The 26,418-nt window shown below is 43.3% G+C and overlaps 1 protein-coding gene across 2 annotated transcripts in view; it reads left to right on the plus strand.

Annotated features, from left to right (window-relative positions):
• Nucleotides 1-26,418, plus strand: part of CC2D2A (coiled-coil and C2 domain containing 2A) — a 132,878-nt gene that overhangs the window by 32,965 nt on the left and 73,495 nt on the right. For both annotated transcript variants that reach the window (XM_010857285.1, XM_010857287.1), the window contains exons 5-13: nt 152-240; nt 571-672; nt 6,071-6,172; nt 6,895-7,059; nt 12,106-12,268; nt 13,924-14,060; nt 16,212-16,343; nt 23,728-23,937; nt 25,034-25,140. In XM_010857285.1, the coding sequence (XP_010855587.1) occupies nt 152-240; nt 571-672; nt 6,071-6,172; nt 6,895-7,059; nt 12,106-12,268; nt 13,924-14,060; nt 16,212-16,343; nt 23,728-23,937; nt 25,034-25,140 (1,207 nt within the window). The remainder of the gene's footprint in view (nt 1-151; nt 241-570; nt 673-6,070; nt 6,173-6,894; nt 7,060-12,105; nt 12,269-13,923; nt 14,061-16,211; nt 16,344-23,727; nt 23,938-25,033; nt 25,141-26,418) is intronic.

Here is a 26,418-nt window from a genome sequence, read left to right on the forward strand (position 1 = left end):
GGGGCGGGGGTTGTTCAGCTTTATCTCATGATGGCTTATGTGAAATTCTAAATTTGCAAAATAAAATGATATTCTCTTGTTATTTTTAATCTAATCTTCCCTTTGGAAGAAAAAGATGTTGTTTTAAAGCAATTTTCTTGTATTGTTTTAGGCTTGCCTCCAATCCCCTCAGCTTCCAGAACAGGCTTTGCAGAATTTTCCATGAGAGAACGCATGAGGGAGAAATTACAGGCTGCAAGGGTGAGAGAAACCGCAGGGATATTTTGCTCGGCGCCGATTACCTTGCTTCCAGTCTTGTCTAGCTTGATTCATTTGCTCAAAACTGCGTGAATTTGAATACTGTTAAATTTGTTTTTCATGCTCTAAAGGTTAATGCAGCATTTAACTATGAGCACAGATGAAAGTTACACTTAAGAAGAATGTAATGTCCTTTTTCTAAACCATTGTTTTTACCTCTTAAAGAAGCATAACATGCGTATTTTACTGACTGATTTCCTCCCGAGATGGTGACTGAGGTTTTCATAGCATCACTGACATTATGTAGCAGTAATTTTCTCTTTGACTTTTTAGTCCAAAGCGGAAAGTGCGCTGCTGCAGGAAATTCCCACCCCTCGGCCCAGGCGCTTACGAAGTCCCACCGAGAAAGAATCGGAGACGGAATTTGGCACGGAGGTGAGAAATAGGCCACCCCTACTTTGTGACCAAAGACAATTATGCCAAATTGAAATGTTCCAGCAAAAGTCCTAGAGCAGAGCTATGCATGGAGGGGCTGTTAAACACTCAATAATAATAGCTGCTATTTATAGATGCTACTTGGTGCTGGGCATTTTGCCAAGTCTTTGCCCATGTTATTAGATGCCCTTATCCCAACACCTCTGTGAGGTAGGTACCATAATTTTCATTCACATTTGACATACGAGGTTCAGAGGGCCTGCCCAGCCATCCCCAGGTCACAGAGCACGCATGTGGACAAGTCAGTACTGGATCCCAGCTCTGTCTCATTCCCGGTGTGTCTCATGGGTCAGCGGTGCTGGGTCCATGGATCTTGCTGGGAAACAGAGAAAGATAAGAATAGAATCCAATCGTGGGGACTTTGAGTGTTACACTAAGGTGCCCCGATGGTTTTTTCTAAGCCAAGGAAAGCAACTGACAATTGGATCGGGTGGTGATTTGAATGCACCGGGGTGACTTGTTTGAGTCTAAGATGCTGGGGAGACACCTCAGTGTGCTCCTCAGATGCACAGAGAGGCAGGGACCCAGCCTGGAGACACAGATTTAGGAAGTATTTGAACTGTGGTGAGTTTTGAGGGTGTGAATGACGATGGTCCTACACTCGGAGAAAAACTGACAATAAAGGCCCACGAGGCCTAGAGGAAGCCTGTTAAAGACAGAAAGGTGTATCAGCCATGTGGCTGAAGGAACAACACATCTAGGGTGGAAGAAGGAGCAGAAACAGGGCACGTGGCTCAGTGAAGTGTTTGCAAGTCTAACCCAGTGGTGTGTTGATGATGATGGTTTTGGTTGCTTTTAAGGTCTAAGCATTAGGGATATTTCTGGAGCAAAGTCACAAATTTCTTAGATGATGCCTTTTCTTTTTCTATAATGAGATGTTACAGATTTCCATTTACCTATATTCATCCCCAACAAGCCAGAGATTGCATGATTACAGGGAAAGTTGCAGTCGTGCTCATGGGTTTTCAGAACACTCAGTCGGTCCCCTAAAATGGCTTCATGACAACTGCTACTCCGTTCTACAGAGGACACATTTCTTTTTCTTTATTTCCAATTTATTTTCTTCCATGAGAGCCATAAGTGTAAGAGCCATAGTTCTAAAGTATTGGAAAATAAAGAAAAAGTACCAAGACTTTCCTGGTGAGCAAGTGGTTAAAACTTCATCTTCCAATGCAGAGGGTGAGAGTTTGATCCCTGGTCAGGGAACTAATATCCCACATGCTTCTTGGTCCAAAAAACCCAAAACATAAGAACAGAAGCAATATTGTAATAAATCTAATAAATTCAATAAAGACGAAAATAGTCCACATCGAAAAAAAATATTATTTTAAAGGAGAAAGTCCCTAAAGTCCCATTATTATGACACAAATACTTTGGTTGTTTTGGTAGGTGTGTGAGTAAGCAATAGGAGGGTGTTGTCTCCCATGTCTGGCGTTGTCCGCACCTTCTTGATGGATAATCCTTTCACACAATCATGGTAGTTTTCACCTGTCCAATAGGCCATGAATATGATATCCAAATCAAGTTGGTAGTTTTAGGAGTAAAAATATACTCCTTTGGCTCACAGAGTTGTTTATTTCTCTTTGTGAGCAGGAACTTGACCTTTTGTCTAACAGAGTGCATATCCCCTAAGAGCCATTCTCTGAAAGCGAGGCAAACACCACATGCCTTGTCCGCAGACCTGATCTCAGGTTTCCAATGGAGCATATCACTCACAAGCACACTCGTTCGTGTACATAGCTTAGCCCGGAAGAAGAATATAAAAGCAGTCGATTTTGGTCCTATGGGGCGAAGAGCACATGAAGAGGCCAGGTGCTGGCCCTCAGCTGCCCAGCACTAAATTCTGGCACTCTCACTCACTAGCTGCATGACCTTGGATGTGTAACTTACTCATTCTCTGAGTGATAAAATATAACCCCCTTCCCCACTTCCCACCTCTTTTTTTTTTTTTTTTGCATTGGGTCTTATTTGAAGCATGGAGGTTCTTTTGTTGCAGCACATGGACTCTCTAGTAGTGACATGCAGGCTGAGTTGCTCCACAGCATGTGGGATCTTAGTTCCCTGACCCAGGATTGAACCTGCGTCCTCTGTGTTGCAAAGCAGATTTGTAACCATTGGATCACCAGGGAAGTCCCCTTGCCTCTTTAAAATAGATACACTACCCAGAACCTGATCCTTGATATTGTTCTGAGGATTAAAGGAGTGCATACATGTCACAGGATTTCACACAGTGCCTGGCTCATGGGAAGCCCTCTCTCCATAGTTGGTAGCAAGTGTCAGTGGCTGTAGGGTCAAAGCAAAAAGAAGCCCTTGGGAATACTTGGGTCAGGAATCTAAATCCATCAGCACAAACCTATGCTAAACTCTTCTTTCCATTCCTCTTTATCCTCAGCCGATCTGTAACAAGAGAACAAAGCCAAACACACATCTCCAAGAACGTGTCAACAAAGAAGTGGGAATAACACAGAACATTTGACTCCTGGGTCTCCACTAGGCATGACCAAAGTGTCCCTGTTTTGTGGACCTGGCTCATTGTCCCAGGTGCCCCAGATTCTGATCCCTTGACACACTCGACCTGTCGCCAGCATCTCTCGGAGGCTCCTTCCTGCCGGGTGTCCAGTGGACTCTGAACACACAGCAGTGACAGTCAGGGCCCCTCTCAAGGAGCCCAGTGGGGATGACAGGCAGGTGATCAGACAGTGGAAGTGCAGGCTGGTTAATAGCCATGGTGGGTGCCTTGAGGAAGCCTTGGAAAGGGCACTTCCCTGGGAGCCAGGTTATGTAAAATATGACGTGCCTTGCCTTAGGCAATGGTTTCTTGCCTTAGGTAATGGATTCTTATCTGTGACTCAAAAACACAAGTGTCAAAAGAATAAATCAGTACACTGGACTTCATCAGAATTAAACACATTTCCATTTCAAAGGAAACCAAGAAAAACGTGAAAAGACAACACACGTAATGGGAGAAATTTTTTGCAAATCGTTTATCTTGATTAGTATCATTTCTGATACTGAGAATATAAAAAAATCAGAGATATCTACAAGACCATCTAGATTAGGCTGTCTTTAGGGAATTAAAAATATTGATTAGTAGTTAGAAGAGAGGTCAGGGCAGGAACTATTATATTTTGTAATTATGCTTTGGTAAAAATAATGAGACTTGAGATTGTCTAGCTCAAGCTAGAAGAGGGTCATAGAGCCTTCTTGGAGGTTACAACAAATTCAAGGATGAGAAAGAATTCCTAGCTGGACACAGCACACATCATCATAGGCATTCACTTGAAATTGAATATTATTACTTTAAGCTTTTATGAAGATATTATAGATAATAGTTCTTTAAAATTTAATTCTGCACACAGTCATTTTAAATACATTTAATGGCTTTTCTTATGCTAATATAATTTATAAACTTTTAAATACTTTGAGATTTTGATAAAAATTAAATTACCACCGTTTTGATCAAGTCCATACATATCATAGTAAAACTGTTAATCTTATAATTTTAAAAGATACCAAAGAAATTATATTGTCCAAACTTACTGTCCTTTCTGTCAAGCTGATACAGAAAGAGATGGAAAGAAACAGAAAGAATAAAATACTGATCTCCACATACACATATTTGCCAAATGGAATTTTACCTACTTATTTTATTTTTTAAATTGCTAACGTTAGACTTTCTGCCTGGTCTTCTTCTGTTTTATTATCAGTCTTTAGATGTCTCTAAAACCTAAGGCTTGCCTATACAGAGCTAAGCTTCTCGTCTCTCTGATCGGTTGACTCCTTGGCTTATTTATGTGTTTCAAATGTATCAGTCTCTGTCTTGGGCTCTAGAAGGTGAGGGATTCTGAGGCAGACAGGAGTAGAATGGCATCTTCAACAGTGGGCAAGAAAGGCTTAGCCTTGTTTTATGAGAAAGATTGAACTTAGCAGACCCTTAGAAAGCCTTCCTGACCCTTCCCTGGTGGCTCAGTGGTAAAGAATCTGCCTCCAAGCAGGAAATATGGGTTCGATCCCTGAGTCTAGAAGATTCCCCTGGAGAAGGAAATGGCAACCCACTCCAGTATTCTTGCCTGGGAAATCCCATGGACAGAGGAGTCTGGTGGGCTATGGTCCATGCAGTCACAAAAGAGTTGAACACAACTTAGTGACTAAACCACCGCCACCAATTTTTAAACGTGTTTATCCTTACATTACATAATACTCATCTGCTTCTTTCCTTGTCTTCAAAAGAGCCACTTAAAATTCTGGAATTTACCAAGACAAATATTAACTCTGCATTGCACTGTGAAATTTATTCATTACCACTGCTTCAACCTTTGTATAATTGAATGCTATTAGTTAACTATCTGGGCTTCCCTGATAGTTCAGCTGGTAAAGAATCTGCCTGCAATGCAGGAGACCCCACTTTGATGCCTGGGTCAGGACAATCCCTTGGAGAAGGAATAGGCTACCCACTCCAGGATACATGGGCTTCCCTGTTGGCTCAGACAGTAAAGAATCCACCTGCAATTCAGGAGACCTGGGTTCTATCTCTGGATTGGGAAGATCCCCTGGAGGAGGGCATGGCATTTTTGCCTGGAGAACCCCATGGACAGAAGAGCCTGGCAGGCTTCAGTCCGTAGAGTTGCAAAGAGTCAAACACGACTGAAGCAACTTTACACGCACACAGTTATCTATTTAACCTACTACTGCAAAATGAGAAAATGGAGGGAAAGCACAGAATCTTACATAAATTGGAATTATATGTATTCTCTTAATATCGTGATAGATTGCACCCAACTGATGCCCTCATTTTTATTCTGCCCATTGCTGGACATTCAGCTGCACTTACATGGAATTTCATAGCACCTTAGCTTGCTGTTCCAAGTATTTCTAGCTTTCATCACAGAATGTCTCTGGATAAATGCCGGAGGAGACCCACTCAGCCATTCTGAGATTCACACAAAACTGGAAGAGCCAGGGCCTGGGGCAACCCTTACTCACTTGGACTTATTTACAATCAGATGTGGTTGACGCTCTTCATCACAGACTGTTTCAAGATGATCCTCTGTGAGCTGGATAATCTATTGATCTTTAGGGTGAAATAGCATTTCCATTTTGAGGTTTAGTGACTGTAAAATTTTGTGTTCATTTAATCATGAGAGAGACAGAGCTGAGGAAGAGAACAATCAGCCACTTTACCATTCAAATATATTCGTAAACATTTCATTCCCTAGAAATTGTGAGATGCATCAATGGTCAGAAGATAAAGCCTTTTAAGGGCTAATGCTTGTTTTTTTAAAAATCCTCAGTTTCTTGCTTTAAATGATGTATCTGTTATTTTTTTCCATTTGTATAGCTGGATAGAGAGGTACAACGGACTCAACAAGACCATGACTCCCAAGGCCATTCAAGAGTAAAGTTCCACGATTCTGTACGAAAAATCAAGTCTAAACCCCCGGTGAGAAATCCTGTCTTTTAAAATCATGCTACCTTTAAATTATGTAGGCTTTAAATCATGTATCTTATTGATTTGTTTCTGTTTTTTGAAAATTGTCAATGAGAGACAACTATACACATAAGCTGACTCCTACTGCATGAAATATGCAAGAAAAAAATATGAGGAATGATTCCTACTTTTAAATCCTAGAATCTTATGGAGAAATTAGAAAGGAAAGCTGCCTATTGTGGGGAAAGAAAAATGCCTGGAAGGACAGGAAATGTTCTTGATAAGCTGATTTGTTCAGCTGTGAAGTTATTACCAGCTTTTATTATGGGAAAAAGGGAGATACTAATGCAAGAATTAAAACAAACCAGAAATGGTATTTTTTCAAAGTTTAACAAACCCTGTATTGCTCATAATTAAAAGTATCTCAGCACTGGCCTATAAATCACTTTTTGGCATTTTAATCATCTTTTCTAAAGCTTTTAACTGCTGTGAATAATATGTTTTTGTGTTTGTAGAAGGGTAAATAATTGCCGATTTATATTTTTTTAAAAGTAACTCATTAAAGTTACTTAACTAAGGAGGCCTGTCGTATTTGTTAAAGTTCATTACCATCAACAGGTAATGTGTTTAGGAAGCCTGGAATGCTCTTAGCATCCAGCCCACTGTCAGTGAACTGTGCAGAGCTTATCTCAGCACAGATAATCTGAAATTCTATTCTTGCTTCCTCTCTGTAGGTTCCACCTGGCTTCCCTTCTGCTGAGGAAGCGTATAACTTCTTTACTTTCAACTTTGATCCCGAACCAGAGGAATCAGAGGAAAAACCAAAAGCCAAAAATAGACATGGAGCTAACCGAGAGGAAAAGGAAGGAGAGGAAGAAGAGCCACCTGTACAGGAAGGAGTAAGCAAAACAGTATTTAGTATAAGAATAGTAATGAGGAGAGGGAAGACCTTAACGGTGATGGTGATGATCACGTTGATGGTGATGATCACGTTGGTGGTGATGGTGGTGATGGTGATGATGGCCGTGATGCTGGCAGTGGTGATGGTGGTGGTGAGATGATGATGGTGGTGGTGATGGTGGTGGTGATGGTGGTGATGGTGATGATGGTGGTGGTGGTGGTGATGGTGGTGGTGAGATGATGATGGTGGTGGTGATGGTGATGATGGTGGTGGTGGTGGTGATGGTGATGATGGTGATGGTGATGGTGAGATGATGATGGTGGTGATCGTGGTGATGGTGATGATGGTGATGATGATGGTGGTGATGGTGGTGATGGTGATGATGGCCGTGATGCTGGCAGTGGTGATGGTGGAGGTGGTGATGGTGATGGTGGCAGTGATGATTGTGGTGCTGATGGTGGTGATGGCAGTGATGATGGTGGTGGTGATGGTGATGATGATGTCCTAACTTGGAAGAAAGTGGCTAGGAGCAAACACACCACCACCATATAGATCAGCTCATCCACATCCTGAGCTCTTCAGATGATTCAGAAGGATCAACAGCGCTCTTGAAAGGGTTTGTTAAAATAGATGGCTGGCCATTTTTCCAAGTTCCCAATCTAGTAGGTCTTCCCTGGGACGAGAGGCCTTACTTTTTGGCACCAGGTCTAGATACAGGTGGTCTGGCTGACCTGCCTCTTGAGAAACCTATATGCAGGTCAGGAAGCAACAGTTAGAACTGGACATGGAACAACAGACTGGTTTCAAATAGGAAAAGGAGTCTGTCAAGGCTGTATATTGTCACCCTGCTTATTTAACATATGCAGAGTACATCATGAGAAACGCTGGACTGGAAGAAGCACAAGCTGAAATCAAGATTGCCGGGAGAAATATCAATACCTCAGATATGCAGATGACACCGCTCTTATGGCAGAAAGTGAAGAAGAACTAAAGAGCCTCTTGATGAAAGTGAAAGAGGAGAGTGAAAAAGTTGGCTTAAAGCTCAACATTCAGAAAACGAATCATGGCATCTGGTCCAGATCATGGCATCTGGTCCCATCATGGGAAATAGATGGGGAAACAGTGGAAACAGTGTCAGACTTTATTTTTTGGGCTCCAAAATCACTGCAGATGGTGATTGCAGCCATGAAGTTAAAAGACACTTACTGCTTGGAAGGAAAGTTATGACCAACCTAGATAGCATATTCAAAAGCAGAGACATTACTTTGCCAACATAGGTCCGTCTAGTCAAGGCTATGGTTTTTCCAGTAGTCATGTATGGATGCAAGAGTTGGACTGTGAAGAAAGCTGAGCGCCAAAGAATTGATGCTTTTGAACTGTGGTGTTGGAGAAGACTCTTGAGAGTCCCTTGGACTGCAAGGAGATCCAACCAGTCCATCCTAAAGGAGATCAGTGCTGGGTGTTCATTGGAAGGACTGATGCTGAAGCTGAAATTCCAATACTTTGTCCACCTCATGCGAAGAACTGACTCATTTGAAAAGAGCCTGATGCTGGGAGGGATTGGGGGCAGGAGGAGAAGGGGACGACAGAGGATGAGATGGCTGGATGGCATCACTGACTCAATGGACGTGAGTTTGAGTGAACTCCGGGAGTTGGCAATGGACAGGGAGGCCTGGCGTGCTGTGATTCATGGGGTCGCAAAGAGTCAGACACGACTGAGCGACTGAACTGAACAGAACTAGATACAGGAGATCATGGAGAAAAGAAGAATGATCATAGCTTTAAAAGAGCCTGGAATGAACTTAACTGGAAAAGAAGAGAGAGTGGGTTTAAAAACAAACAGCTAGAAGAGATCAAGCCCTGATCCTCTGGAGTGGGAGCACAGACTCCAAGACCCTAGACTACCAGAGAACTAACCCCAGGGAGTATCAAATAGTGAGAACTCACACAAAGAAAATCACCTGAATACAAGACCCGGCATCACCCAACCACCAGTGGCACCCTGTGCAGGACACCTCATCTAAACAACAGACCAAAAACTACAAACCCAGCCACCAGCAGAAGGATCACCACCTCACTCAGCCTTGCCCATCAGAGGGAAAACAAACAAATACACAAACAAACGAAAATTCAGCACAAACCTCACCCTATAAGCTTATACCAATCACTGGACTAACCGTAGGAGGGCAGAAACCAAAAGGAAGAAAGAATTCAACCTTGAAGCCTGGGAAAAGGAGACCTCAAACACAATAAGTTAAAACAATAATAATGAAAAGGCAGAGAAATCCTACACAGATGAAGGAACAAACTAGAAACCCAAGTCCAAACAAATGAAGAGGAAATAGGCAAACTACCTGGAAAAGAATTCAGAATAATGATAGTAAAGATGATCAAAAACCTTGAAAACAAAATGGAGAAAATGCATGAATTGCTTAAGCAAGACCTAGAAGAATTAAAGAATAAACATTCAGAGACAAACAGCACAATTACTGAAATTAAAACTACTCTAGAAGGAATCAATAGCAGAATATCTGAAGCAGAAGAACAAATCAATGAGCTGGAAGATAAAATGGTGGAAGTAACTTCTGAAGAGCAGAATAAAGTAAAAAGAATGAAAAGAACTGAGGATAGTCTCGGAGACCTCCGGGACAATATCAAATGCAGGTCCTAAAAGTGCTGTGAATGCTAGGTTCACATTACTTTCCGTAGCCTCAATTTCACCCTATAATTTGGGGAGTGGGGGCCTTGATTAAGTATATTCAGCTTTCTCTCTCTCGTGGGGGAAAAAAGTGGAGCAATACAGTTTGCAGATTTTTCTTGCTAGACTCCACACAAGGATTAGTATTCATTTCACATACAAAAATGTCTGCCTCTCCAAGGCAAATGCAGCCTAGTGCTCTCTCCTCTCAGCCTTACAGGTGAACAGTTTTCTGTGCCCCATACCACACCCAAGCTACAACTCAGATTCTGTAATTGTGGGTGGGATATGTGAGACCAGAGAAAACACACCATGAAAAATGGGCAGACTTGAATAGCCATCTCTCCAAGGAAGATACACAAATGGCCAAAAAGTACATAAAAAGATGCTTAGCACTAATCTTAGGGAAATGCAAATCAAAACCACAATGAGATACCACCTTACACAAATTAGAATGACTATTAAAAATAGATAGGAGATAGATAGGAAGGAAAGAATGAAGGGAGGGCAGACAAGTGTTGGCAAGGATGCAGAGAAACTTGTGCATTGCTCATGCTGTTGCAAGGTGGTGTAGCTGCTGTGAAAAATCCCAGTGGCTCTTCAAAAATTTAAACATAGAACGACCATACGATCCAGCAACCCCAATCCTGGGTATATACCCCAAAGAATTAAAAGCAGGCATTCAGATCACTGTATACTCAAGTTAATAGAAGCATTATTTACAGTAGCCAAAAGTGAAAGCAATCTAACTGCCCATCAAGAGAAGAATGGATGAGTAAAAGGTGGTATATACAAGAGAATATTGTTTAGCATGAAGGAAGGAAATTAGAATAAATGCTAAACATGGCTGAACCTTAAAGACATTATGCTAAGTGAAATAAGCCAGTTATCTGAAATGAATAAGACAAACTTTGTGCGAGTATTTTCACACTCACCGTGGATGCAGTCTTTCTGGTGAACCAGCTGCAGGTGCTGGCTTTGCTCTGCTGTCTTCTCTGAAGTTTTCTCAGCCTGTCCTTGCTCAAAGTAGAGCTGGGGCAGGAACAAAAAGGGTCACACACTGATACTGCGGGATATTTTCTCTTTTCACCTTTTGAAGTTTCTGACATTCTCTGCCTTCAGCTGTTGCTGAGAGCTTGGTTACTATGCAGATTTACTTTACTCTTTTTATCATTTTGTGTATTTAGCAAGGAAATATTAGGTAATTAGGCTACAGCCATTGTCTTCAGCTACCTGGCAGTCTCCATAGCATTTTAAAGGGTGCTGCTCTTAGATGGATGTCAGGTTTAAACTTTAGAAAGAAGAACAAGACAGAGAAAGAAAAGAAGGAAAAAAGGAGAAGGAAGAGAAAGAAAAGGCAGAAAAGTTTGGAAAATATTCAAACTACGTTAAAATACTTCAGCTGGCATTTGTGATTACAGGTTCTGTGCTTAGAATTTTTACATGCATCATTTAATTTTTATTCTCACAAAACCCAAGGAAATAAGATCTATTAATACCCCAATCTTGAAAATAAGAAAACCAGGGATCTGAAGGGTAGGTAAATTCCTCACAGTCACCCAGGCAGTACAAGGCAAAGCTGGGAGTCAAGCCCAGGCAATCTGAACAGGGTGTGGACCCCACACTTGGCACCTTTCCCGTGGGGTTAGTGCCAAGGCCGAAGGTTAAATTATGCATAAGTCATGAACCCAAGTTCTTTAAGTCATTGTCAGAGAATAGACACCCACAAAGGAGGACACACTCATTGAGGTTCCACTTGCCTTGCTTAGCACATCTCTTCTGACCCTTGTGATTTTGGCGTTTTCCAAGTATGTGGAATAGTGGAAAAACAAAGCATATTAAATAGGAAAGTCAGCATCGTTTTATGCTTTCTTTCAGAAAAAGATAAAAGGAAAAGGTAACTTTGTCTTAGGATATGTTGTTTGGTGCATTTAATATCATGGATTGTTTTTCCAAGTACATTAATTGTCTTTGGGACTTCCCTGGTGGCTCAGTCAGTTCAGTCACTCGGTCGTGTCCGACTCTTTGCGACCCCATGGACTGCAGCACGGCAGGCTTCCCTGTCCATCACCAACTCCCGGAGCTTGCTTCCCTGGTGGCTCAGATGGTAAAAAATCTGCCTGCAATGTGAGAGACCTGGGTTTGATCCCTGGGTTGGGAAGATGCCCTGGAGGAGAGCATGGCAACCCACTCCAGTATTCTTGCCTGGAGAATCCCATGGACAGAGGAGCCTGGCAGGCTCCAGTCCACAGGGTCACAAAGTCAGAGCCAATCAGCAACTAACACACTCACCGTCACTAACTATATTTGCGGGATTGTTCCTTGACGTTCTTTAATGTGACGCAGGATGAGGAAGAGTGGTTGGATGGCAAAGATGCGGAGGATCTTCTCCTGGGCTTAGATCACACAGCTGAAGACTTTGTGGCAGTCAGACCTGCTGATTATCAAAGTGTCCACGTTCGGCTGCAGAAGGAGAAAGAGCTCCTGTTTGTACCCAGCAGACGGACAGGTACTTTCTCTCTTTATCTTCCTGCCCAGTTTCAGCATCCTTGTTTTCCTTCAGACAAAATAGAGATGGTGTGTAAAGTTAAAGTGAAAGTGTTAGTCGCTCAGTCATGTCCGACTCTTTGTGACCCCATGGACAATAACTCGCCTGGCTCCTCTGTCCATGGGGTTTCCTAGGCAAGAATACTGGAGTGGGTAGACATTTCCTTCTCCAGATGTATAAAAATGCCCAATTTCCACAACTGAACCCAATTTCTAATCTGACTTAATAATGAAGAAACAGGTTCAAATCATCCTACTCATTCCTTCTCCCACTGTGTCCGCAAGTCTGTTCTCTATGTCTGCATCACTTTGAGAGAGTAGCGTGGAAACATACGCATCACCATGTGTAAAGTAGATCAGTTCAGTTCAGTTCAGTCGCTTAGTTGTGTCTGACTCTGTGACCCCATAGACTGCAGCACTCCAGGCCTCCCTGTCCATCACCATCTCCCGGAGTTGACTCAAACTCATGTCCATCAAGTCGGTGATGCCATCCAACCATCTCATCCTCTGTCATCCCCTTCTCCTCCTGCCTTCAATCTTTCCCAGTATCAGGGTCTTTTCCAAGTCAGTTCTTCACATCAGGTGGCCAAAGTATTGGAGTTTCAGCTTCAGCATCATTCCTTAAATGAATATTCAGGACTGATTTCCTTTAGGAAATTGGTTGGGTTGGTTGGATCTCCTTGCAGAACTAGGGACTCTCAAGAGTCTTCTCCAACACCACAGTTCAAAAGCATCAGTTCTTCAGTGCTCAACTTTCTTTATAGTCTGACTCTCACATCCATACATGACTACTGGAAAAACATAGCTTTGACTAAGACGGACCTTTGTTGACAAAGTAATGTCTCTGCTTTTTAATATGCTGTCTAGGTTGGTAAAATAGATAGCCAGTGGGAATTTGCTGTATGACACAGGGAGCTCAAATCCGGTGCTCTGTCACAACCTAGAGGAGTGAGATAGGGTGAGAGGTGGGGGGAAGGTTCAGGAGAGAGGGGACATATGTATACCTATTACTGATTCATGTTGATGTGTGGCAAAAGCCAACACAGTATTATAAAGCCATTATCCCCCAACAGTCCTTGGCAGGCTGTTGCTGCCTGCCGCTCCCACAGACAGACTATCCACAAAGATCTGTTCTATGAACAGATCAAAGAGTGAGGAAGTAAATGAAGTCATGTGGACTCCAGCAAACTTTGTAATTTACAAAGCACTTCCCCATCCTTCACCCCATTTAATTCTCCCAGGAGCCCAGAAAGACAGATATTTTCATCCCTTATGTACGAGAGGACAGAGTTCAGAGAAGAGGCTGGCCCAGGCTCACGCCACTGATGAGGCCAGCAGCCTCCCTCTGATCTGGGTACCATACTCCTCGCAGTGTGCGAAGCCACGTGGGCCAGTTAGGTATCGAATTATTTCATGATTCTCCAACATGGTGCTGCAGGAAAACACGTTCACCTTCCCCTTGGTCCTGCTTCTGGACATCAGTTTGGGGCATTTGCACTTCCCAAGAACAAAAGTAAAAAAAAAGTCACCTCTGCTGGTGACTGTATTCACCAAACTGCAGTTTGAGATGTTCAGGTCAGCACTGACGTGGCTTGTGTGTGCTTATGAACTGTCTAGTGCCCACATATAAAAAGCTTCCTGAGAACGTGCAACCCAGGTACCTGGAAGATGAAGGCCTTTACATCGGGGCAAGGCCGGAGGTGCCGCGAACCAACCAGAACATCATGGAGAACAGGCTCCTGACCCAGGAACCGGTGAGCTCTCAGCCCTGTTCTCTGGTGTAGACAAGGAGGGATTCACAAAGGGTCTTAATCCTGACGTTGTCACTGCGGGGTGGGGCTCATTTCCTCCTGAGGGTGTCTGCAGACTGGTTCATTCTGTCGCTGTTTTGTTGTTATTGTTTTTTAATTTGTCGTCAATACCTTTAGTGACCCTCAAACATCACCGCTCTCCGCTCAATCCTACCTTTCCCAAGCTGGATTCAGGCTCTTCCTACTAAACCAGATATTGGCAAACCTTTTCCCAATTTACAGAAATTTTTAACTGTCCCAAGATAGAATGTCCTCAATTGTTTTTCGCCATGGTCGTCTGTCTTGAAATTTTCACGAATACAATTTCCCTGGTGGTCCAGTGGTTAAGAATCCACCTGCCAATGCAGGGACACGAATTCAATCCCTGGTCCAGGAAGATCCCACATGCCACGGGGCAACTAAGCCAGCGCACCGCAGCTACTGAGCCACGCTCTAGAGCCTAGGAGCCACTGCCACTGAAGTCCGTGTGCCTAGACCCTGTGCTCTGCAACAGGAGAAGCTGCCACAATTAGAAGGCCCAGCATTGCAGCTAGAGGTTAGACCCTGCTCACCCCAATAGAGAGAGCCCCTGCATAGCAACAGAGATCCCAGTGCAGCCAAAAAACTTAAAAATACATTTTTAAAAATTGTTTCATAGAAAATATGCTTTTCTTAACCACTCCTTTTAACGTGAAAATGAAAGTCACTCAGTTGTGTCCAACTGTTTGTGACCCCTTGGACTGTAGTGTATGAATACCCAGGCCAGAATACTGGAGTGGGTAGCCTTTTCCTTCTCCAGGGGATCTTCCCAACCCACCGATCAAACACAGGTCTCCTGCATTGCAGGCAGATTCTTTACCAGCTGAGCCACAAAGGAAGCCCAAGCAGTCTATTAGCTTTTTCTTAAACTTTTTTTTATCAGGAGGGGGCTGAAAACTATATCTTAACTCTGGGTGGCAGAGAGGCGTTACTGAGGACTCAATTTTTTAAAATTTTCATTGGAATACAGTTGATTTACAATGTTGTGTTAGTTGCAGGATATACATATAGCCACTTTTTTTTTTTTATGTGGATTCTTTTCGCACATAGCCATTGCAGAGTACTGAGTAGAGTTCCCTGTGCTATATGGTGGTGGTGGTTTAGTCGCTAAGCTGTGTCCAACTTTTGTGACCCATGGACTGTAGCCCACCAGGCTCCTCTGTCCATGAGATTCTCCAGGAAAGAATACTGGAGTGGGTTCTCCAGGGAATCTTCCCGACCCAGGGATCAAACCCCATTCTCCTGCACTGCAGACAGATTCTTCACTAGCTGAGCTATGAGGGAAGCTCATGCTATTTCAGTTCAGTTCAGTTCAGTTGCTCAGTTGTGTCCGACTCTTTGCAACCCAATGAATCACAGCACACCAGGCCTCCCTGTCCATCACCAACTCACGGAGTTCACTCAAACTCATGTCCGCCGAGTCAGTGATGCCATCCAGCCATGTCATCCTCTGTTGTCCCCTTCTCCTCCTGTCCCCAATCCCTCCCAGCATCAGGGTCTTTTCCAGTGAGTCAACTCTTTGCATGAGATGGTCAAAGTATTGGAGTTTCAGCTTCAGCATCAGTCCTTTCAATGAACACCCAGGACTGATCTCCTTTAGGATGGACTGATTGGATCTCCTTGCAGTCCAAGGGACTCTCAAGAGTCTTCTCCAACACCACAGTTCAAAAGCATCAGTTCTTCGGCTTTCTTCATGGTCCAACTCTCACATTCATATATGACCACCGGAAAAACCATAGCCCTGACTAGATGGACCTTTGTTGGCAAAGTAATGTCTCTGTTTTTTAATATGCTATCTAGATTGGTCATAACTTTCCTTCCAAGAAATAAGCGTCTTTTAATGTCCTGAGGTTGTTGATATTTCTCTCGGCTGTGGCTAATTCATGTTGATATATGGCAGAAACCAAAGCACTATTGTAAAGCAATTATCGTTAATTTAAAATAAATATTTTTTTAAAAAATAAAAGATCTACAGGACCAGGGGGAGGTGCATGAAATATACACGGTGACAGAGAATTTCCCCACAAACACTGTTTATTTTTGTAAACTATTTTCTGTCCTTCTGCTTGATCCTAGGGGAGGAGATGGTTCGGAGATGATGGGAGGATCCTGGCACTGCCAAACCCCATCAAGCCGGTTCCTTCGCGGCCACCCATGTTGACACAGGAGCAGGACATTAAGGCAGAACTGGAAACCCTGTATAAAAAGGTAAACCTCCCCTCCCATTTTTAATACATGAATTTACTTGAAAGTGCTTTGCTTTTTGAAGGGCTTGGAGTGATGAATTTGCAACATCCTATTTTGACTTTTCTTAACTAATTCACTATCTTGCACATAAAGAGGAAACAGCAAGCCTGTTATGTAAGACTGAGTCTCCTGCCCACACAGAATCCTTTCTTAAATCCTTTTTTACATCAGCAACAAGCTTCCCAGGTAGGAAGGCTTGGGTCAGTGTCTTATTCCCATATCCAGGTTAGCTGCCCCAATATTTTTTCTTTTCTCTCTGTCATCTCACATATACTGCAGGGTTATTTCCCCCACTGTCTCTGTATTATATCACTGGAGATTTTCTATCCTCACAAATCCTTTCTATGGTATTTTTCCCAGCTCTTTTACCACACTGCCTGGCTTGAGTCCTGGCCCTGCCTCTTGTTTGGTTCACTTGACCCTCCCTCCTCTCTCTGCTGGTGTTTCTTCCTTTGCAAAATGGCATAGGCCTACTAGGATTGTTGTGCAGATGGTTGAGATAATACACCAAAGTGCTTAGAACAGGACTCAGTGAGGTCTGATGGGCTGGTGTTGAATAGGCAGTTGCCTGCCTTCACTTTTTTTTTCCCCCAACAATAAATGATTACATTTATGAATTATCCTTTTTTAAAAAAATTATCAAATAAATATATTCTGGGGGAAAGAAGCTATATTAAAATTAAAAGAATTGCTAGGCTTTGGTTACACATTTCTTTAATATCAGATACATTCTTACTGAAAGTTCAGATAAATCTATGAACACACAGTGACATTAGAGATTAGAAGAATTATTTTTTAAATGTTTCCAATTTGGGTCAACATAGAATGACTTTTTACTATGAAATCACTTCTAAGCTTTCAATCCATGTCCCTTAAACATCATATCATGGTTTTTGTTTGCTGTATTATCATTACAACATTATTATCAAAGCTTACAACTTACACATCTTGTCTAGGACCACAATTTCCAATATTCTTTAGCTTTAGTTTTGTACTTATATGAATTTAATGATGCAATTTATGCTTTTTTACAATCTTTCTGTTCCTCAAGGATTTTGTTTTTCTTAGTTTTTTAGCTGACAAATATTTTGTTTCTGTGTCTTGGAGCTTCTGTTGTTGTTTCCTTATTTTCCTAAGATATATCCATATGTACCTGGGCTTCCCTGGTGGCTCAGACGTTAGAGAATCTGCCTGCAACGCAGGAGACCTGGGTTCAATCCCTGGGTCAGAAAGATTCCTTGGAGAAGGAATGGCAACCCACTCCAGTATTCTGGCCTGAAGAATTCCATGGACAGAGGAGCCAGGCCAGCTACAGTCCATGGTGTTGCAAAGAGTCAGACACAACTTAGCAACTCACACCCCCACACACAATCCAGGTGCACTTATTCCTTAAATTCTTGTGTATTAAGAAAGACCTGTTTTATTTTTTCTTGTTTGTTTTTATTTCCTTCCTTCACGTTGAATTATATTGCTCTTGCTCTCCTGAAATGTAGCAAGGATCACGTCGTTCAGAAACTTGTGTAATTTGAAATGTGTAACATTTTGACATTGCTAAAGCGAAACAAAATAAGAGGATATAAGATCATTCTATAAAGCTATAGAACTATAGAGCCATAGAGTTGGGTGATGAACAGAGAAGACATGGACCCAAATCAGAGAATCTAAGCTGGGTGTCTACTAAGTCGTGGCTTTGGGCAGCTCCCTTGACTGCTGTGAAGGTGTTTCCTTAATTAAAAAATCACCATCATCTCTACCTCATACGACCATTATGAGTTTTGAGATGATGTATGTGTTTGCCCTTTTATTAAATTGTGAATTTCTATAAAATATTGTTATCAGAGACAAATATTAATGAGTGGCTACTCTGTACAGAAATGTGGACCCTAGGAGTGGATTTACAAAGCAAGCATAAACCCAAGCCCCAGGCCATGAGGGATTTACTATCTACTTGCTTTATGACAAAGATACATCATATAATTAGTGATCTAGACAGTATCAACTTGTACCTAATAATCCATCAGTTTCTCTCTCCATCCATCCATCTACTTCAGCATGAAACACTGATATAATGAAGCATAAATGTATGGGCTAAAATTAGAAAATAGAAGAGTCATTACTATGGAGAGTAGGATCTTGAGGGAGGCCATTAATCTTATCTGTCTCCTTCAGAAGTTCTGCACTACTTGGGAAATGCACAGGAATCAGAGAAGGGTGCAGATCTCAGTTTCAGCTAGGGGTGAGGCTGGATAGGAGAATGTGGCTTGGACCCAAGATGGATTGGGCTCCCTGCTCTCTCTCCCATGAATTATGGCCCCTGGGTAGAGAGTTTACCATGTGGAGTGCCTGCTGAAGCCACGGGCCAGTGAGAAGGCCCTCAGGAGATGGCTGAGTAAGGACAGCTAGATGCCACCGGTGACCCTGTCCAGCCAAGAACCTGGACTAGTGGATCTTCGGCTTCAATTAAATCTCCACTCAGACACAGTCTTCCTTCTCTTTGGGCAAGGAGCCAGTGGGGAGAGCACAGAGGGTTTCCTTCCAGTCCTTTTGAGAGGGGAGAGCTTCCTAGCTTTGGGAAGAAACAGGAAAGTAGAGGAAGATAAGAGTTCCACTAAGAGGGGCTGGTCATCCTGCATCACAGAGCAAAGAAGTTAGAAGAGAGAGATCTGCAGGGGCTGGAGTCTTCTGAGATCATTTCCTAGAGTTAGGCTGCAAACATAGCAAAGCATGGAGAACATGCCAGGCTTCTGCTATGAAAGAAGCAAAGGTCATATTAAAAGAGTTGTTCTGTTTAGTTGCTAAGTCATATCCAACTCTTTTGCAAACCCATGGACTATAGCCCTAGGCTCCTCTGTCCATGGGATTTCCCAGGCAAGAATACTGGAGTGGGTTGCCATTTCCTCCTCCAGGGGATCTTCCTGACTCAGGGATGGAGCTGCATCCCTTGTGTCTCCTGCATTGGCAGGCAGATTCTTTACCACTAGCATCACCTGGGGAGCCCTCTGGTTCCCTGCTAAATTAGAAGAACTGTAGTAGTCAGCACTCTTTGAGTTGCAAGTGACAGAAACCCACTGAAAACTAGCCTAAGAGGAGAGAACTTAGTGACTCACAAAGCTGGAAGGACCTGGAGATGAATCACAAAACGAAGGTGGGGCTTTAGGAACCGGGACCCTGGGGCCAGGGACTCAATGCTGGCAGTCTCTCTCTCTGCGTCTCCTTCCTCTGGTTCTCCTTGAATGGAGAACCTTCTGTCCTATGGAATGGAGAAACTTCTCTCCTGTTGTAGGCAGTCCAGAGTTTTCCATGGCTTAGGACATTGATAATGTAAGCTCAGAGATGCCAGAGGAAAAGGATCATATCTTGTAGCAAGATCCCCATGATCAACACCAAGGACAAATTAGTCAGTTTTAAGAGGAACATACACTCCCCAACCTGACATCCTGGAGACATACCCAGAAGATGGAGAATGAGAAAACTTCCCAGGAAGACCAGAACAACAGCTGTAGAATCTACTGCTGGCTCTGGGCTGGATTTAGGTTCTCTTGCTATTATTTTCTGAGGGAGGGCAAATACATACATTTTACTTTAATTCCACCAGTGATTGCTCTCTCTCTGTACAACCTTGAAATTTTTCTTTCATCGGCATGCAACCCTGCTTGCACTGAGAATGTCAGCAGACAATCCACATGCACCACCTCTGATAGTTTAGATTTTCAGTTTTCCACCAAAGACTGAAGAATCAAACAACTTCGAAATGAAAATAATATACCTTAGAAATATTATTGGTTCAGCAGTAAAGAATCCGCCTGCCATGCAGGAGCTGCATGAGATGAGGGTTCTATCCCTGGGTCAGGAAGATCCCCTGGAGGAGGAAATAGTAACCCACTCCAGTATTCTTGCTGGGAAAGCCCATGGACAGAGGAGCCTGGCGGGCTACAGTCCACAAGGTCGCAAAGAGCTGGACTGAGCACACAGCACACACACAGGACCATGCCACCGGCAGTACTTACTCACACCAAGCAGAGTACAAGACAGAACCTACGGGCCACACTCTGAGTGAGCCCAGAACTCTGGAACCTGGTAAGAGGAACAGCAAAACAAGAACCAGCAGGAGCCAGGCAAGTGGAGAGGAATGTTTCCGTTAAGTCTCTGGATTGATGCTCAGGGGCACAAGTCTTTGAGAGGTGGAAATGTTTTAATTAATCCAGGTGGCCAGAAAGATCGTAAGACACATAGTCACCACCTGCAGGTTCAAACCCTTAACACGACGGCAGGTTATAATTGAATACTCTTACCCAAAAGAAAGAGGAAAGAGATGGGCCTTTGTTATGGCAGCATGATGGGTGAAGATATTAATGTCAGAACTAGGGCTTTCAGAAGGTACGAAATATTGGTGGAATATGACCCCTGTGGGGATGGGGTTCCCTCCCTGTAAATCCAAAGGGAGATTTGACTCAGCATATTTTGGAGCTATAATACTTTGGCCATCTGATGCAAAGAGCCGACTCACTGGAAAAGACTCTGAGGATGAGAAAGGTTGAAGGCAAAAGGAGAAGAGGGTGGCAGAGGATGAGACGATTTTATAGCATCACCTACTCAAGGGACATGAATCTGAGCAAACTTCAGGAGATAGGGAAGGATAGAGTAGCCTTGTGGGCTGCAGTCTGTGGGGTCACAAAGAGTCAGACATGACTTAGCAACTGAACAGCAATGACTGAGGTATAGTTAATCCATTTTTTTCAAACCTACCTAGTTTGTAAACACATCCCAGTTTTACAAGAACATTTTTTTTAAATAAAAAAAATCTGTGTGTAGGTCTTCTCATCAAAGACAGACTGACTTATTTTCTAAGAAAGAAAAATTATTGTTTTATGAAAATGGAGGGTATGCCATATTGGATGCCTGTAGGAAATCACAAATCCTAAATATACATTAAGAGTCTACTAATCTTTTAGGGGGGAAATAAGTATGAAATTGAAAGACTGAAAAGAAATACACTCAATATCCTTACTCATGAATATTGATACAAAGAAGGTAACACAAAACCCAACAACGAATTTACTGGTAAATGAAGACTCATATGTGTATGTATTACTGTCAAATATTGCTACTACTTCAATGACTAATAGTAACTGAAAAGCAGATCACAGTGTATAACAAGTGTGAATGCCTCTTTGTCCATGCATACATGCACATCCACACACATACACACAGTGTGACCTCCAAGCTTAGTCTGATGGGGAGAACAATGGGATCTTGTAAGCTAGGATTCTAATTCTGGAGTCCGCCCATCGGCTTTCCATCCCTCCCTCTGCATATCTCAGGCTTCATCCTTCCTGCTCCAGGTTGTAAAGCTCATGTCCCAGTTTCCCCCTATCAATCTACGGCTGCTCACAAACAGGTCCCGCTACGTGTAGTCAACCACTCATTTCTTGGAGTTATTGCAGGAAGGTGGACCCCTTCCAGGGCCCACGAGTAGGATCTTGTGTAACAGTCCGTGGTTCCCTGACAGAATGAGTGAGGTGATATATGTGACGCACTTTATACAATGCCTTGTTCTTGTTCAGTTGCTCAGCCATGTCCAACTCTTTGTGACCTCATGGACTATAGCTTGCCAGGCTCCTCTGTCCCTGGAATTCTCCAGGCAAGAATACTGGAGTGGGTTGCTATTCTCTTCTCCATGGGATCTTCCCAACCCAGGCATTGAACCTGGGTCCCCCGCATTGCAGGTGGATTCTTTACTGTCTGAGCCACCAGGAAGCCTTATATGATGCCTGGTGACATAAAAAATGCCAGCTGGATCTTTATCCTCAGAGGTGGAGCCAGAGCTGGAATCCAGGGCTTCTGTCCCTAGTTCAGCACCTTTACATGATATCATGAAGAAGGTTAAACAAAGAGACTCCTGAACGTTACCCACAGCCGAAGAAGGATGAAAGCGTCACTTCTGAGTAGAGTAGTTGCAGCTGCCATTTAACCTCATAACTTGTAAATAAAACATTTGGGCCACATAATCTTTTCAACCTAGACAGTATATTAAAAAGCAGAGACATTACTTTGCCAACAAAGGTCCGTCTAGTCAAGGCTATGGTTTTTCCAGTGGTCACATATGGACGTGAGAGTTGGACTATAAAGAAAGCTGAGCGCTGAAGAACTGATGCTTTTGAACTGTGGTGTTGGAGAAGACTCTTGAGAGTCCCTTGGACTGCGAGGAGATCCAACCAGTCCATCCTAAAGGAGATCAGTCCTGGGTGTTCATTGGAAGGACTGATGCTGAAGCTGAAACTCCAATACTTTGGCCACCTGATGCGAAGAACTGAGTCATTTGAAAAGACCCTGATGCTGGGAAAGATTGAAGGTGAGAGGAAAAAGGGACGACAGAGGATGAGACGGTTGGATGGCATCACCGACTCAACGGACATGAGTTTGAGTAAACTCTGGGAGTTGGTGATGGACATGGAGGCCTGGCATGCTACAGTCCATGGGGTTGCAAAGAGTAGGACACGACTGAGCGACTGAACTGAACTGAACTGGCTGAATATTTTCCAGACAACATAAATAATATCCAGAAGTTCCTCTCCACAAAGGGAAGGCTCGAAGAAGTGTGAAAGTCCACATTCTGACTGTAGTCAGTGTTCATGACAAGCAGAGAACATTAAGACACAAAATCAAAAAGGTCAGCTCCCCGTTTTGGAGCTCCCAGCCTCCAAAACTAGATTCCCACAAGAGCAGCAGTGATCGACATAGAGTATCTGAATGAGTTTAATGAAGAAAAACAGACGTTGATATAGCACACTGTATACCAAGTGATCCAGGAAAGTCCCAGTGGAAATTTCCACTCCTGTTTTCAACACACTCAGCTGCCCACCTCCCTCTTGCTCTGTTATTTTGCAGACTAATTTTCTTCTTCCTAGGAAAACAAGAGCCAGCACGAAGCTCGGTTCAATAAGTTAGTCTCTGGCTGTTCTCTGCAAACTAAAAACTTGTCCACATGGAGAGAGTGTCTACGATCCAAGTAATGATCAGTTTGGACTAGAATCTATGCTCTTCTCATTAAAAGAATTTCAAGGTCACCAGCTGCAAAACCCAAGAGTTCCAGGAAATGAGATAGTCGCATGACAAAGATTAGGGCTATGACTCAGTAGAGATAAATGCTGAAAGACCTAGAAAAGCAAGATTGAAGTGGTGTTCAGAAAAGGGCAGGCCCCAAAAGCTCCAGGGAACGGGGACTGGAGCGTAGTTCTCCTGGCTTGATCAGGGTAGAAGGGACTTTGCGCCTGGCTTTCCCATTGCACGTTAGAACTAGGAAGTGCTTGACTGTGTTTCCCCCACACTCTGCTCTCTTTGGCAGGCAGTAAAATACATCCACAGAAGTCAGCATCTCATTGGATCTGGGGACGCTCCTGGCAATTTCCAATTGGATATTGATATTTCGGGGTTAATCTTCACGCATCACCCCTGTTTTAGCCGAGAGCATGTGTTGGCAGCCAAGCTGGCCCAGTTGTATGACCAGTACCTTGCAAGACGCCAGAGGAACAAGGCAAAGTTTCTCACTGATAAGGTATCTGTGATCTCTTGCGTGCCAATTATTGATGGGGTTGGTTCTCCTGAGGAGCCCAATCGATACAAATACCTACCAGCAGCAAAGGCTCATGTGCCTCCTTCATGTTCCCTCTGTCTAGGATGTGGTGTGTTGTCCTACCTAGAGGCACAAGAAAGTCTAGGACAATGTACGCTTAATGTGTGCAAATTCAGTGGCACACGCTTGGCTTAGAGAACCATTTGTACAAACCGAGCAAATGATCTCACCCACCTCGAATAGGTATTAGATGGAAGATACGAGGCTGCATCTTGCCTGTGTGATCTCAGAGGGTGAGATTGTTCACGGTTTGAGAATTTCTTGGTCCTCAGAGACATTCTCATCATTACATGTTAATTTCCCCAATAGGATACCTATTGGGGTATCAACAAAAACAACAAAAATCAGTTGTTTCAACTGATGCTCAAAGAAATGGCTATCCATTTTGGATTTACTTCTAATGTGACACTGTCCCGTGGAATATTCATGGGTAGTCTTGATTACAGATAATTTTAGTCTTAGGCCCTGATCTTAAATCTTACTGCCCAAATAAGAAATAACACCACAATGCCTGCTCTTATGAGTCTATAATTTTATGTTCTGTATCACAAGAATATCATTCTGTGTCCAGACTTCAGAAAAGCCTCCTTCTCCCTTGAAAGAAAACTTGTTTCTGGGACACTAGAGTAAAGGAAGCACCTGTCATGAGCAGATGGGTCTGGACCACAGAATAAGAATGGACACACACGGTCCAAGAGGGAGGGGACATATGTATACCTGTGGCTGATTCATACTGATGGATGGCAGAAACCAGCACAATATTGTAAAACAATTATTCTCCAACTAAAAATAAATAAACTACACAAATAAAGACTAGAGGCAATATTTCTGTCAAAGTTCACTTCGGTGGAAGCGTGGAGATGTCTGAGTGCTTGCACATCCGTTGTGTCATCCTAAACGATGCCTGTCTGAGGTTGCAGGCATCATCTTACCCTGGAGAAGTGGGCGGGTCCAAGCACATCACTTGTGGTGAGGAGTAGAGCTTCTAACTCAAAACTTGAATCCACATCTCTTTAAGCTCCACGCTCTAAGAAGTGCTGTTCAGATGGGCCTTAATCCAGCAAAAACTCCTAAGACTCTTGAAACAACCCCCAAAACCATCAATGAATACAAATCTGAGATTCGGTGAGTAAAATCTATGACTATAACTGCTGCTTTTTTCCCTGTGCTTATTGAGAGTTTATTTTTTCAGAGTTTTTCCTGAATGCATTGAATACATTATAACCAAATGGGCTTCCCAGGAGATGCTAGTGGTAAAGAATCTGCCGGCAATGCAGGAGACCGGGGTTTGATCCCTGGGTGGAAAAGATCTCCTGGAGAAGGAAATAGTTACCCACTCCAGTATTCTTGCCTGGAGAACCCCATGGACAGAGGAGCCTAGTGGGCTACAGTCCATGGTGTCACAGAGAGTTGGACACGACTGAGCAATGAGCACTTTCACTGTCAAACGAAATAATGAGATGTGTCCATTGTATTAACACCAAAGTTGAAGCCCAGTAAAAGAATGAGGATGGAGGTGGGGGCATGGAGGACTGGGGAAAGTGGCTAGGGGGAGCAGAATATGATAACTTGCACCCTCTGTTGGTGTAAACAAATATTGCTACAGCCACCACTTCTGAGAGAGTGTCTTGTCTGGAAATGAACAAAGAGTTGAAAATGCCCATGAGTTAGAATCCTGCAATTCTGCTTAAGACGCTCCAAACTGCTGTGGGCACCTGTACCCTGGAGATGTGTGCAAGGGTTCCACAGTGTCACTTACAACATCAAGAAGCTAGGGATAACCCCACACCAGAATGAGCCCATCAGCTTCAGTCTTGTAATGAACGTCCATACTACGGTTAAGAGTGACTGAATTAGACCTGTGTGTATCATGGATACAATAGTGTGGAGTGAAAAAATCCAGTTGGAAGAGGATACTTGCTGTGTGATATGGGTCATGAAACCTAAAGACCACGTGAAATAATACTCATGTCTTCCAGGTACACACACATCTGTGTCATGTAGGGATAGAAAAGACACACATGCCAGTTTCTTCCTCCAGGGCGGGAAAGAAGGGGATGAATGGAGAGGTCTCCAAACATAACTCTAAACATTGCAAACAAACAAAGTTCAGTTCAGTTCAGTTCAGTCACTCAGTCGTGTCCGACTCTTTGCGACCCCATGAATCACAGCACACCAGGCCTCCCTGTCCATCACCAACTCCCGGAGTTCACCCAGACTCACGTCCATCGAGTCAGTGATGCCAATCCAGCCATCTTATCCTCTGTCATCCCTTTCTCCTCCTGCCCACAATCTCTCCCAGCATCAGAGTCTTTTCCAATGAGTCAACTCTTCGCATGAGGTGGCCAAAGTACTGGAGTTTCAGCTTTAGCATCATTCCTTCCAAAGAAATCCCAGGGCTGA

Source organism: Bison bison, unplaced genomic scaffold (genome assembly GCF_000754665.1).
Source record: "Bison bison bison isolate TAMUID 2011002044 unplaced genomic scaffold, Bison_UMD1.0 scf7180017864379, whole genome shotgun sequence".
NCBI classification, from domain to species: domain Eukaryota; kingdom Metazoa; phylum Chordata; class Mammalia; order Artiodactyla; family Bovidae; genus Bison; species Bison bison.